Below are 15,270 nucleotides of genomic sequence, written 5' to 3'. Positions count from 1 at the left end.
GTTTCCTCCCACCATAATGCTGGCCGCCGTCATTTAAGTGAAGTATTGTTGAGGACGGCATGAAACACCGATCCAATACACAAATTATCCTAAATGATCCATAATTTCGCCCACAAAAGTACATTTTTAGAGGCAAATAAATGTCACAAAATATTATTTTTGGTGATGAAACTTACAATTTTCCAGTAGAATATCATCCCATGTTCCAAACAATACAACTCTCAGAATCAGGAAATATGGGCAAGTTAGTCATGGAGGAAATTTATGGTCATCAATTATCGGCGACTCACTTGTGTTGACGGCAGCATCATCATCTGGATCTGCTTGGTTTGCCGAATTCGTCACTTCCTGTGAGGCGCTCACAGGGGAAGTTTCTGGGATAGCTCCGCCAGCATAATTGGAAGAGTTTGGAGTGGTTACAGACGACACACTGGCAGTGGAGAAGATGGACATCCTGGGGTGCAGCGTCATGCGGCGTGGGGTTAATCGGCTTCTGCTTGCACTAGCACGCTTAACTCCCTTTTGACACAAAACAACAACAGCCGTTACATTCACCATTTCACCATAAAATAAACTCAAAAGCTTATTGACATCAACAACAACTGCCATTGTTCTTTAATAAAGCCCAGTCTCGCATTGAAAGACACGCTTTAAAACTTCCTTTTGATACAAAACAACAACAACCGTTATTTTTATCTCATAAGGATTTTTTGGCTCGTAAACCTTTTGAAAACATCAAAAGTTTATCAGCATCAACTATAATAGGGGAGTTTCAAGTTAAAACTCTTTTCATGCTAGGTACAAAAAGTCCTTCTGTACAATGTCACCTGTCAAAAATGTTATGTAATTACTACTGATCGCATTTACTATAAACATGGAAAAACTTCATCAAAAGTTGTTTAGAGTACACAAATGATAGAGAAAACTAAAGAGCTGAACTTTTCTGAACTTGACATGTTTTTAACAGAAAGAGATGTCATTTGTGCCTTTGGAACATGTTGAGATAAGTGATCAGTAAATTATTGTCAACAAACATTGCCTAACATTTCTCACAAATCACATGAAGCAGTAGGACTGTTTTTACCTTGAACGACAAAAGAGTTTGTACTGGAAACTCCCCTATTGTCATTGTTCTTTTACAGGGTCTTTTGGGGATTTCACAGACAACAGCCATGAAACAATTTCATGTTATGATGACATAGGCTTTTGAGTAATTCTAGACCAGTGACATCTGATATATTACAATTAACATCAATGCAATTTTTAAACATAATGTTGCTTAAACCATGGTGCTACAGGGCGTGTAATTTGCTCCTGTTTATGCATTTACATGAACAGCTAGAACAAAATCCTATCTGAGGTAAATTGACAAAAGGCTGTATTTCACCGGTCATGTGTACCATTTGCCAGCTATCATATTGCAGTTTTATTCTCTAAGCTCTACCCTTTTATAGTTTACATATTTTTAAGTGCATCATGGAAAATATGCGTTGACATTCTTGCTGGTTGAACTGTGTGACAGGTGCTCTCAGAACCATACTTGTTCGTGAACTCCAAGGTTGCCAGTTCAAGTCTGGCTTCTGGCTATGTCCGCCCATTAACCACATCATGTACAAGTCTAATGTTCTGGAGTTCAACATTTTGAAGGCCTGTTACAACCTCTTGTGCACATACTCTGTGTACGGAGGGGTCTTTGTTGACAAAGTTGTCCCACTTTGTTTCTGCCAAACGCCTCTCCTGGGCCTTCCTTGGGTGGGTTTTCGTGCCCCCGATGTGCCTGCAAAGAATAAAGAATCTTTCAATGAAAACAAAGAGGAGACATGTATGGATTTGCCACCTTTACAAATGACTAAAGTTTTTTGGGAAATTCAATGACCTTACTATACTCTTCACATTTATATTTGAACTTCAGTGTTTTTGAAGGAACACAAAATGCTAAAATGAGGTAACCATTGAAAAACCATTGAACACTGTCTAGGAATACAATTCAGTTTTTTTTTTTTTTATTTTCCCAACCATGTAAAACGGTTTTAAGACAGCAGATTCAAGGGTGGACTGTATATATAGTAACCCGCAAAGTATTACTGATGTCACATTAACATTTTGTTTCGTTTCAAGGTCAATTTGGTCAATGACTTACGTGTATAAACGTTCAGGATGATGAAATCTAGCAGTCCCTGAGTTTTTGAGTGACAAAAATCAGATGTCACATCACTATTCCCAATATGGCCACAAAGGGCCATATTTTTGAGAGACAAAAACCAGATGTGACATCACTATTCCCAATATGGCCACAAAGGGCCATATTTTTGAGTGACAAAAACCTGATGTGACATCACTATTCCCAATATGGCCACAAAGGGCCATATTTTTGAGTGACAAAAACCAGATGTGACATCACTATTCCCAATATGGCCACAAAAGGCCAATATAGAATCCAAGATTCAAATGCATTTTACTGGGTTGAAAAAATTCTAAAAACATAAATCAAACTATTTTCATGGACAATGTTTAATGGTCTTACATCTAACAAATACTTCAAATTAGTGTTTTCTTTGCCTTTAAGAAATTACCAGTACACAAAGCTAGTCACATCCCAACCCAAATTTCAACATTTAAGTTTAATTGGGTGTTCCTTAATAATTGGAAGAGCAAACTATGTCAAAGTTACAAATTCTGACAAAGCTACTTCTCTTTCACAGAATGCTTCAATTTAATTGAGTGTTCTTTATCAAAATTGGAATACTGTTTGAACAACTTACTTCTCCATAAACAGAAAAGTTGTTCTGTTGATTGTCTTTCACAGAATGCTTCAATTTAATTGAGTGTTCTTTATCAAAACTGGAATACTGTTTGAACAACTTACTTCTCCATAAACAGAAAAGTTGTTCTGTTGATTGTCTTTCACAGAATGCTTCAATTTAATTGAGTGTTCTTTATCAAAACTGGAATACTGTTTGAACAACTTACTTCTCCATAAACAGAAAAGTTGTTCTGTTGATTGTCATTTTTATTTTACTTTCTTTCGTTATAATTCTGTTATATTTTCTGTTATTATTCAAATCTGTTCAAACGTCTAAATCCCTGGCACACATTCCTGAAATCACCGATACTCACACCAGGTTCCAGGACTGACTAATATTTCCCATCAGGTGTGGCTGTTCCATGTTCATACTTTCCAGGATCCAGAACAGCACGCACAGCTGACGGAACAGCGCAGACCTGTAAGGAAAGCGTGGGACACAAGGTATTTTCACAAATAAGTGAATGAATGATTGGTTTTTGATGTCACACTGACAGTGCTTCAGCAAGGAGATGTCCTCAATCACAGTATCATGTTAAATATGGACCAAAACAACTTTCCTACATTAAGCTGTCGCCAATCCAGCAGGTGTGGCTTTTAAACTCCACCCATGCAGTTTTACATGTAACTCATTTATCTGATTGGTGTTTTATGCTGTATCAAGAATATTTCACTTAACGATGGTGGTCAGCATTATGGTGGGAGGAAATTGGGTAGAGTCCGCGGAAAACCCATGACCATTCACAAGTTCAGGTACCTCACGGGATGTCGAGTTGTCTGACCAAATTTGTCTGACCTTGGGCCATCAGAGAAGGTTTCCCTTCCTTATATAAAACCAATGGACAAAGGTTAGAGGTTTTTTTAGTATGACACTCTATTCTGTGCTTTTGTAATACATAGGTCGTCATATGACTGAAAAATTGTTGAGTACGATGTTAAACCCCAAGCACTCACTCACTCACTCACTCCGTAATACATAGATTACTTCCCCTTTCATGGATTATCCCCCTTTGACAGAAAGTGTCAGTTCAACTATCCAATGCTGTTAGCATTTGGAAGTACTGGTGTGATGGAATTTAAACAACCACAATGGTGAACTCCGACTAATACGCTTGTAAAATTTCTTGTAAGGTTTAATAACTACTTTTGAATGCCATTTGCCTCTGTGCATACAGAAAATGATGAAGTTTTTAAAACAACAATATTTTCCATACTGAAATAAAGGACAGACACCTGCTACGGAGGTAAATCCTGAGACGGGAAGTGCATGTATCCTATGTATTACAAAGAAAACGGAATACAGCATCGTTATTAAGGGCCATATCTAAGAAACAAATAGAAAGTTCTGTATCCAAAACATCAGAGGTGAAATTGTAGCCTCGCATAAACACATTTTACGAACTGTCATTCAAAATGATGGTTTCTGAGAATGAAGGAAATTCGTATGAAAACTACTTTTGCTGGTAAAAACCATCATATTTTGGTTCAATTTACTTGTTTAATACAGCTTGGCTAGTTTGGGGGGGCGTAACAGTTTGGGGGCCTAAACGTTTTCCGGAACTAAAATGGCTGTACATATGGCCCTGCCAGCATGAAGGCCACATGCAGTCTTAACACAAACAGGGTTACACTGTGACATTATAACACTGATGTTAGTTGTTTAGCACAGTTTATTATACATAAAGTCTGCATCTTGACCCTTGACCTTACTTGGAGCAGAACTGAAGGTCATTCGCCTCCACAAGGCTGTTGTGCTGAGGTGTATATGGGCGAAGCTCTTGGGCTTTCTTCTTTCGCGTACTCACGGGGCGGCTTTGTGTGATCACTGAGCAATCAGGATTTTCAAGCCTGGTAATTAAAACAGCACATAAAAGAATCAGGTAATCTGGTTGGGATATCCCAAAATACAGATCAGTTTTACAAAGAATCAGAAAAAGAAGCCATGATACATACAATAGTTGAACGTTTCCTTTTTATTTCAGACACAGTGACAGACACACATCATCTACTGTAATTCTACAGCTACTGTAATTCTTCAACCTTTCCACATTTATGCAACGTGCTTATTCAAGCCTAATGTGAAGGTCTTAATCTGTGTAATCTGATAAAGTTAGACTTTTCATGAAGCCCAGAAATTGGCCAATCCAATCAATGTAGAATCCAAAATCTCATTATTAATGTGCATAAACTCCACTGAAAGTTGCTCTCTCATAAGCGAAAAGGTCGAGGAATTAGGGTAGGCCAACACCCAATAGTTCCTAAACATAAGCAACCAAGGTTAACCAAACACATAATATTTGTCTCAGTCAAAACTATGCACTAAACTACCTGCATTACTTTGGTTATGTGAGTACAGGATGTTGGTAGGGGCGCTGCCATGAACTGTTAAGTACGATCAATCCTGATTATTTGCATGATTTTTAATCATTTGATTGGTTTATTTTTCCTCTCTCTTCATGGGTATGCTATGGTTTTATACATACCTTAATTCCTCAACCTTAAAGCATATGACAGAGCAACTTTCAGTGCAATTTATGCACATTCTTAATTTGATTTTGGAAACAAAACTACATTGGTTGGGTTGGCCAATTTGGGAGTTTTAGAAAAAGTATAATTTTATCAGTCTACTAGAATAATGCCTTCAGAATATGCTTGAACAAACACCTCGCAAACGTGTGAAAATGTTGAAGAATTACAGTAACATAAATGCTCATAAAGATGGCATAACAAAACTGTTTAAATACTGAGCTCATATCATGGTTTCAATTCCTAGGGTTTGATTGCACTCATTCGAGCAATGTTTAACAACACATACTGGTATACCCAGGTCGTAATAATAGGCATTTCCAGTGTCCTGACAAACCTAATGACATAAAGCCGCAGAGTGAAGTAGTTTTCAATTTGAGTCTCCAAACCTTTTAAACATTGTTCATCGTAAGCAACACACAACAATGTTATAGTCAAATGAGCCAACAAGAACCACTGGGTGCTACATTGTTTTTTGTGAAGTGGTTTTCTAAGTACATCATTCGAATCAAATTTTAATTTGACTTTTATTAAGTGAATCAGAATTTTAATATGATTTTTAACTCAGAAAATGGCTGATATGTTAGAGCATACATGTATGTATGCAAGAAATACATCAATGCACCGAGCGCTTTAAAGCAGAAATATATGAACTGTTCACACAAAGTATTTTGAACTGACAGATGTACAGATAGTTTCTGGTAATTTTTACTTTCCACATTTATGATGGCAAAGTGAATGATAGAGGAATCATGCTGAAAGCCTGCTCTAAAGGTGCTAGTGGTGAGATACAAACATGACACTGACAATCTTTAGTCTGAATAGCACTGAAAACTATAAGCTGTGCAAAAATTACAAGCAAAAAAATTGAAAAATAAAAAAGCAAAACATAACCTTGCATTAAGTACACACCCACTGAAAGTGACACGCCCTTTTCCATCAGGGCTGTCTGACTCCAAAGCATGTGATTGGTCAAAACCTTCATCATCAGTATCAGCACGATCTGTGTCACTCATGAAACTTGTGAGAAAGAAAAAAGTATCACAGTGAAAAAAGCAGGCCGAGTGAAAAAAACAAAAGAAAAATACATGTGCAAACACTTACATCATGCCACATTCAGATTTTCACACCATGCAGACAAAACTTGCATAAAGAATTGCAGTTCAAAGAGAAGAAAGCAGGAGAGGCATTTCCTGAAGCATGTTGTTTTTTAAGATGTGTCAGTTAATTAAAAAAAAAAACATTTTCTTATGCACATATTTTCCACTTTAATACATAACGAAATATATCACAATTTTATTAATTCATGCATCATTAAATATCAAGATGTTTTTTCAAGGTAACTTTTTGGCACCTCACTGAATTGATCAAAATGTACTTTCCACTGAAGATGGAACTTGATAATAACCTAACAATACAAAAACTTACAATAAAAACCTTTATCCAACAAACCATTGATACTTCCTACAAGATGCTGAGCATATTTTGATGAATACAAGCTTTCATTAATTTTTATCACAGCGTTATTAAATAACTTCACCAAAAATAAACCGAAACTCATTAACCAATCAGATGAGGCGACTTACCTGTTCAGACTCACATCTTGCCCCAATTCCTCATCTGAGGATTCTGTGTCGTCGTCAGAGCTGTGAAATTTTGGTGGTTGCCAATCTGTTCTTGCGGCTTCTTCTTTTCGCTTTCGATCAGCTTCTGCTTGTGCCCTCTGCATCCGAAAGAAACCTTGTTTACATCCATATCCACAGGTTCACAGTGCAAATTATCGTACAGATTTGTACATTTACCCTATTTCCTCTACCTTTTCTCACATAAAAGGGCAACTTTCAATGCAATGTATGCACACTGTGTACTTGATTTTGGAGACAAAACTACACTGGATGGATTGGCCAATTTCAGGGCATGACAGAAAGTAAAGTTTTATCAGTCTACACAGAATACCGCCTTCAGAATAATCAATATGCTTGAATAAACACCTTGCAAACATGCAAATAGGTTACATGTGAAGAATTAAAATAGATTTAACTTTAGGAATGACTTTTTGGTACAAATCATACAATATACATGTTCACAGAACCAATCCTATTTCGACCCAACAAGTCAATCACATGTTGTGTAATGTGTCTTGTGTACTGTACACACATGTAATAATCTAGAAAGAGGCTTCACAGCTGTCTGCCAAAGGCTTGCATGTCGTGCAACTGTGGACTGGTAGTGGACTGGAGAGTTATAGACACCTGATCCATGTAGTAACACCTTTGTACACCCTTAGTTTAAGACTATAAATAACACCAAGACTAACAAATTATTATAAACCTCTTCATGGTGAGTATGTAGTGGGTTTGTATCTTGCCAGTAGTCTGCCGGCAGCCTGCCTCTGGAATGCTAGTGGACTGGCCAAATGCAAGTGGTTTAAAGTGTTAATGGTGTCATATTATACACAGGTCAGGTTAAAGCTCCAAATGCTCTTATGATTGCTCACGAAGGACTCCTGATGAAGGCCCAAAGTGAGTATTGATTTGCTTGTGATTCCTTACCTTAGCATGTCTCTGCTGTTTGATCAGATCAAATAAGCCATGTCCCAGCTTGACATTTCTCACCAGAGTTCTGAAAATACAAGAAAAAAGAATCTTATTCATTAAAATATTTGATTTGTGTTTTACCCTGTACTCAAGAATATTTCACTTATTTGATGGCACCCAGCATTATGGTGGGAGGAAATCAGCCAGACTTCAGGTGAAACCCACAGCCATCCGCAGGTTGCTGCAGACCTTCCCACAAATGACCGGAGAGGAAGCCAGCATGAGCTGGACTTGAACTCACAGCAACCACATTGGTGAGAGGCTCCATAACTATTGCGCTGCACTAGCATGCTAACCACTCAGCTACGGAGGCCCCAAAGAAAAACAAAATAAACAGCACTAACATGTACCTACATGTTACACCCAGGATAGCTGAGCAGACTATGCTTATCAATGCCTATCAATCCTAAAGATGTACCAACATACATGTACATTTGTATACTTCTGGCCATGATATGGTGACAACAGGCAGTCAAAGGTGTTGTTGTGGCCATTTGTGCAGACTACACTAAACATTCATTAAACACCACTTGTGCTGTCTTCCTTATGTGTGTCACGTGTGGAAAAGTTAGTCAGTAACATTACCAAAGGTCGGTGGTTTACCACGTGAACTTATTTCCTCCATGAAACTGACCATCGGCAGCAAAAAATAAATAAATAAATAAATACATGAAACTGTTAGCATCAGTGCCAGACAAGTGGTCCTTAACGCACATTTAGACCGTGTTAACAGAGCTACAAACGCAGGCTGCTCATCACCGCAAACAGCATAAGAGCCTCGAGAGTGAGCAGGGTTCGAAATTACAACTGACTTTTCGCACATGTCTGGCAAAAAAATGTTTTTGTCCGTCAAAATTTATGAGCTTCGAGGACAAGTGTCCGCTTAAATATTTGGCGATGAAAATTTGCACATACATAAAATTTTGCCCCTTTGATCAGTTTCTCAAACTGGCATTTGAGTGAATTCATAATGGCACCTTTAATTTGTAACAAAACATCAAATTACTTCAGAACATCACTTCGTCGGAAAATCAAGCTTCCATAAAATGTACCAGACTTCCTGTACAAGTCTTTCCTTGTTACGAAAATAGATTACACTGTTCTTGTGGCTTTTCACTGAGCAAAGAGAAGCAAAGCGCATATCGCGACATGAAGTTCATAGGGACAGGAGTGCGACTACAGGAATATGCTAGTCGTTGGCAGCGAAACGAAATATACCGATTGTTCAAAACGACCAGCTGACAACAATTTGGGTATACCAAGCAAATCGACTAATGGATCAATAACCCACCCAGCAATGAAGCTAATCCAACAACGTCAACAACAATACATTTAATCTTTTTTTGCTGGCATTACTTCTAATTTCTATCCCTGGTGAGGAAACCGATGTTTAAATACCTGAATGTTGTAGAGGTAACACATTTTTAGTCAGGACAAACTTGGTGTAACTTCTGATATTCTAACTTTTTCTATTTATTTAATTCGTGTTTTACGCCGCACTGAAGAATATTTCACCTATACGACAGCAGCCAGAGTTATGGTGAGTGGAAAACTGGAAGAGCACAGGGGAACCCACGACCATCTGCAGGCTGCTGGCAGATCGTCCCTTGTATGGCCGGAGAGGAAGCCAGCATGAGCGCACAGCGACCGTATTAGTGAAAGGCTCTTGAGTCATTGCGCCATGCGGGCGGGCTAAGCCTCCTCAGTCCTCTCAGGTACAATGAAGGTAAGTGAATATCCATGACTTCCACTGTCCAAACGGTCTTGCTGGACCTTCAGACAACCATTACCTGAGGATTAATCATTTTCCTGACAGCTGACCAATCAATACACTCGATAACACCTGGTTCTGGCACCGATATCAAACAAGAGCAAGTTTGATGATTGACAATTAAACAAAGTGTTCTACCTTGGACACAACTACTTAACCTTTACCCAGGAGTTAATCAATGAACCATGTGATAAATGCTTGATTAATTCTGCTAACGAGATCTCAGGTGTTAGTGTTAATTACTTCACCTGGCTGAATCATTTCTGTTATTACCCTAAATGACTTACAATTTAACCCCATGCAGCGAGATGCTTGACGACTTCCAGCACCTTTTCAGGCAGAATTCTACGACTTGTTCAGGACTTTCGTTACAAGTTCACTAACCCTTAGCCCTACGTAGCGCTGCCCACTTTTGGGTGTATCTGTCGTAAACCCTTCTCAGGTATTCAGCAGTTACATCAGGCATAAAGCACAGAGTCTTGAGAATTTTACCGTCCTTGTTTGACTTCTTTCTTCAGCGTGTTCAACCCTTGCTACATCAGGCATAAAGCACAGAGTTTTGAGAATCTTACCGTCCTTGTTTGACTTCTTTCTTCAGCGTGTTCAACCCTTGCTACATCAGGCACAAAGCACAGAGTCTTGAGAATCTTACCGTCCTTGTCTGACTTCTTTCTTCAGCGTGTTCAACCCTTGCTACATCAGGCAAAAAGCACAGAGTCTTGAGAATCTTACCGTCCTTGTTTGACTTCTTTCTTTAGCGTGTTCAACCCTTGCCTGTCTCGTCGTAACACAAATTTTGTCGCAATCTAAGAAGCAGAATTCAGAGACTTTTTTTTATGTATTGTCATTAATAATTTCTAACTATAATGTGTAAATGAAACTTGGAATTTAGTCCCTAAAAATGACACCTGTCATTTAGTCCCTAAAAATGACACCTGTAATTTAGTCCCTACAAATGACACCTGTAATTTAGCCGATAAAATGACACCTGTAATTTAGTCGATAAAAATGACATTTAATTTAGTCCTTAAAAATGACACCTGTAATTTAGTCCCTAAAAATGACACCTGTAATTTAGCCCCTAAAAATGACACCTGTAATTTAGTCCCTAAAAAACCTGCTACATGAAATGCACAAATTTCGGTTTCCAAATATAAATTTTGTTTTTTTTTCACAAAAAACCTTATTAATCCCTTCTTAAACTTACTTTCCACTTAATGTCGTACAATAAATGGAACAGCCAACCACATTTTTAAGAAAATAAAACTTTTTTTTATTTAAAATTTTAAAAAAATAACACCATCCTTAAACATTCTTTGACACACTGTAGGTGTATCAACACCCTTTAGCAAAAAAAGGGTATACATGTAGGTCAGTTGGAAGATTGTAAAGAAACTAACATTTAGAGTAAATTTTTAAAAAAATAGAAAAGAAGAAAAAATGCGGGTAATGATTGCCCAACATGTTTTGAAAGATGGCCTAAGCTACATTCCACCGCTCTCTATATTATTCTGCTCTTCTTCTCCATGTGCCGAATACCATTTATTTATTATTTTTTTTATTTCATTGGTGTTTTGCGCCGTACTCAAGAATATTTCACTTATATAACGGTGACCAGCATTATGATCGAAGAAAACCGGGCAAAGCCCAGGGGAAACCCACAACCATCCGCAGGTTGCTGCAGGCCTTCTCACCTACAGTCGGAGAAGAAGCCAGCATGAGCAAGACTTGAACTCACAGCAATCACCTTGGTGAGAGGTTCCTGTGTCACTGCGCCACACTGGTGTGCTAACCATCTCCGACACCGTGGCCCCTGTATACCATTTAGCATTTTGGCATAATGATTTATCAAAGCTGCATGCTCTCATGTGATAAATGGTATGTCACTATTACACTTCATTTTGATACCTTAAGCCACTTACTTTGGTCTTCCTCTGTGAATAGGACTCTGTCTGAGGATCTATCCCATCATGCCCTGCGTCACTGCGATTAGACAGGTCTTTACTCTACAAAACAAGTGAAATCAAGCAATAAGCACATGCTACATTGTGAGCCGATGGACTGAAAACAATACAACAGAACAACCTAAAAACTAAAAACACAGCCAAAGCTACAAGTTCCCACACTACAGACAAAGGGACAATATTATCTGTCAATGATGAAGAATCACTTAACTCGCACATACTATCACCACCAAAATTTGATGCATTGATCTTTAGCTCCATGGCAACTGGTGCATAAAATTTCTTTCATATTTGGGCTTGAACAACTTTTTCTGTTCAGTACATGTACCTGGTATACCCACAGATAAGTTCAGACAACTACATACCACCAAAATAAAAAACCCTGCTTGGCGAGTGTAATACATATAACACCCAAACCAAGGATAACTTAAACATCTAGATAAAAAACAAAGACGGAGGCCAATTCTTTACACACCTCTTCCAACTGTCCCAATGCATGAAGAATAAGTTGTTGTTGGTCTAGGTAAAATGGGTCGCCGATTCCATGGTAGGGTTTGAAATTCACAGAACGAAACCCTTGGGAGGTCATCTGAGAGTGGCGACGGCGAATGTTTGCACTCCGCATATCATTCCTGGAGGGTATAGTAGGGTTAAACACCTTCAAGCTGCGTGCCTGAACTTTGACCCCATTGGGAATGTAAACGGGGAGGGGTTCCTGGCGGACATAGGTCCGGGGGTCACGAAGAACAGAATGCATTTTTGAAGTTTTCGTTAAATGTCACTTTGGGAAACTTTTATTCTCCTCGATGTGCCCAAACTTTCCGCACACGCTTTTTTTTTCTTTTTCATCAAACCCAATTAAAGCATTCTGATCAAAGTCTTCAGTTCCAGCTGATTTTAATCAATGCAAATTCCATCATTTCAAAAACTGACATTTTACAAGAAATCAGTTCTTGTCCCGCACTTCAGATCTGTCATGATTATTCATCTCATGATTCCTAACTTCCCAGTCCTGGAGAAAAAAAACAAAACAAAATGAACACATAATATTTAATGATTCATGAAAACTAATGACAATACATGTGCTAATAAATAACTGAAAATATACAAAAAAATTTAAAAAATCATTTTAAACCATGGTACAATGTACCTTTTGCTCAAAGACAATTGAATTAAAGTTTGACTCGTAAAACTTCAGATTGCACAGGAATTCTAAATTGAAAAAAAAATCGAATACATGAAACAAATACAGCGTGTGTTGCTCAGTGTTTCAGTCAGTTAGTCACAGTCAATTCTCCCCTGAAACACTAGTGAAACTGATAATCAAACTAGCAACAATCTAGAAACAGTTATACTGGGAACAATGGGTACAGAATAAAACTCATTCTGCTGGTGATGCAATGTGCATGGCTAAAATTCTAACCATTTATTTCCTTGTTTATTTGATTGGTGTTTTACGTTGAAAGAATATTTCACTTATACAACGGCGGCCAGCATTATGGTGGGAGGAAACCGGGCAGAGCCTGGGGGAAACCCACGACCATCCGCAGGTTGTTGGCAGACCTTCTCATGTATGGCTGGAGAGGAAACCAGCATGAGCTGGACTCACTGCGACCGCATTGATGAGAGGCTCCTGGGTCATTACGCTGTGCTAGCACGCTAACCAAATGAACCACAGAGGCCACATTTCATTACAATTAAAGTATTATTTTACAATTCAATTTAAGAGGGCTACCGGATATCTCAATTAATAAAACACAATCATGTACTGAATAAAAGTATAATTTAACACTCAGGTAATGTTGAGTCTCTGTAGGAGGGTAAATTGCTATGAAATAATACAGGGCATACCAGTTACCCAATATAAAGGCCTACAGGTTAAACGCAGGTTATAGTGTTACCATAGAGGTAGTCAATGAAGCACACTGAAATCCTATGTGCCTACATGTACATACTAGTACCTAAACTCTGTATGTCAACTACTACATGTAGCTAGGCCCTACCTGTGTGTTTTTTATGTCGTATTGTATGTAAGATTAAAAGGACGCTTACCTAAAACATGAAATTTATGCTCAGAGATATGTATATGTAACAATATATACAACACTGAAGGATCTATGTTGGCGTACGAAATGTACACTGCGTGCACCTGAGATATGATTGTCTCATTCATTCATGTACATGTATGTGCCTCATGTTTTCAAAGTGTGTTCACCACAATATTGCTGAAATATTGCTGATATGGTGTCCACCCATAGTCACTTATTCTCATAAATATATATATATATATATATATATATATATATATCTAAGCTAGCAGAACAGGTTTTGGAGTCAGCTGACTGCTCTATCAAACACAGCGACTCTCTCGCACAGGTGATACAATTATTGTTGAACAGATGATGGGTGAACTAGTGTCACAGTTTATACAGTAGTGAACAAAACCGGAATCAGACCAACCGTTATATTACATGTATATAATTATTATTCTTTAAGCTCCATTAAAAACTAGCCCAAAGCTAAGCTGGACATTCCTATCGAAACGCCCAGCTTCGGACATATAGACTTCCACGCGGACAATTTCACTTAAAAATTTTTTATCCCATCCAACATTCTGTTAACAGGGCATGAAACTCTCAGAAGAGTGATGGGTATGATAAAATTTTATTTTTCGGGCCAATCACCTTGCCCGAAGTTGAAAAACAAAATTCCGAATTTAAACGGCTGGATAACTGTTTACATTACATGGATTACATTTCGGTTGTTTTAGGGAATCGGTGGATGGAGTTGTTTTTTTTGGAGAAATTCTTGTCGTGGAGGTCTGTATGATTGAAACTGGGTGTTATGGTAAGGAAGTCCAACTTAGCTTTGGGCTATTGAAAACTTGGGAAAATAGATTTTCTAACTCGATTTACATTTACATCTTTTTTCTTTCTTTCTTTATTTGTTTTTTAAAGTTAATACCACTGCGATAACCTGGAGACCCAGAACACTGACTGAATATAGCTTTATACACACTGATCCTGTAACACAGATGAAACAGCATGGACTCTTTGAGAGGTCTACTGTACGAGAAAGTTACATTACATTGTTACATTAAATAACATTATGTCAAGTCACATATAACGTTCAATGTTTTATAATTTAATGTTTATACATGTACTTGCATTTTCATGCCACAGTTACACTTGCATATTAAAAGTTAACACACTACAACTATATAAATGGCTACATACCCCGACTCCGAAATCGTTCATGCACACAAAGTCAATCAAGTATGTCAGTCAACAGCAAGTCAGTGCTGCTCTTCCATAACTGTGCACACTCCCGCCGATCAGAAGATGTTCATGTTCAAAAATGACTCTAAGTGGTTTGCTTTGACGTGGTAAATATTATGACTTTGAATGTTTAATCCACGATAAAGAAGTCAAATCCTGCACATTTGTCAACAGTATCACACCATCCCGAAAGCTACCGGTAATGAAAATCAATGTCACGCGACAGTACCTGCATGGACGGTAGCGGTAAGGGCGTACCGGCCACAACGGCGCACGTGGTCCCCAAGGCGACAACAAACTGTGAATGTGACAACACAACAACGTGTTCAAC

The 15,270-nt window shown here is 38.1% G+C and overlaps 1 protein-coding gene across 1 annotated transcript in view; it reads right to left on the bottom strand.

Annotated features, from left to right (window-relative positions):
- LOC135464007 (coiled-coil domain-containing protein 60-like) overlaps positions 1-14,914 on the bottom strand; it is a 28,300-nt gene extending 13,386 nt beyond the window's left edge. Inside the window, exons 1-11 of the mRNA XM_064741482.1 lie at positions 14,898-14,914; positions 12,137-12,673; positions 11,620-11,703; positions 10,430-10,503; positions 7,882-7,951; positions 6,916-7,052; positions 6,242-6,349; positions 4,514-4,651; positions 3,118-3,222; positions 1,675-1,777; positions 291-519 (exon numbers count right to left, since the gene is read on the bottom strand). Coding sequence (XP_064597552.1) covers positions 291-519; positions 1,675-1,777; positions 3,118-3,222; positions 4,514-4,651; positions 6,242-6,349; positions 6,916-7,052; positions 7,882-7,951; positions 10,430-10,503; positions 11,620-11,703; positions 12,137-12,418 — 1,330 coding nt within the window. The 5' untranslated portion in view covers positions 12,419-12,673; positions 14,898-14,914. The remainder of the gene's footprint in view (positions 1-290; positions 520-1,674; positions 1,778-3,117; positions 3,223-4,513; positions 4,652-6,241; positions 6,350-6,915; positions 7,053-7,881; positions 7,952-10,429; positions 10,504-11,619; positions 11,704-12,136; positions 12,674-14,897) is intronic.
- Positions 14,915-15,270: the final 356 nt, after the last annotated feature.

This window comes from Liolophura sinensis, chromosome 3, assembly GCF_032854445.1.
Source record: "Liolophura sinensis isolate JHLJ2023 chromosome 3, CUHK_Ljap_v2, whole genome shotgun sequence".
Lineage (NCBI taxonomy): Eukaryota > Metazoa > Mollusca > Polyplacophora > Chitonida > Chitonidae > Liolophura > Liolophura sinensis.
Note: the sequence above shows the minus strand (reverse complement) of the source record. Positions and strands in the feature narration are given on the sequence as shown.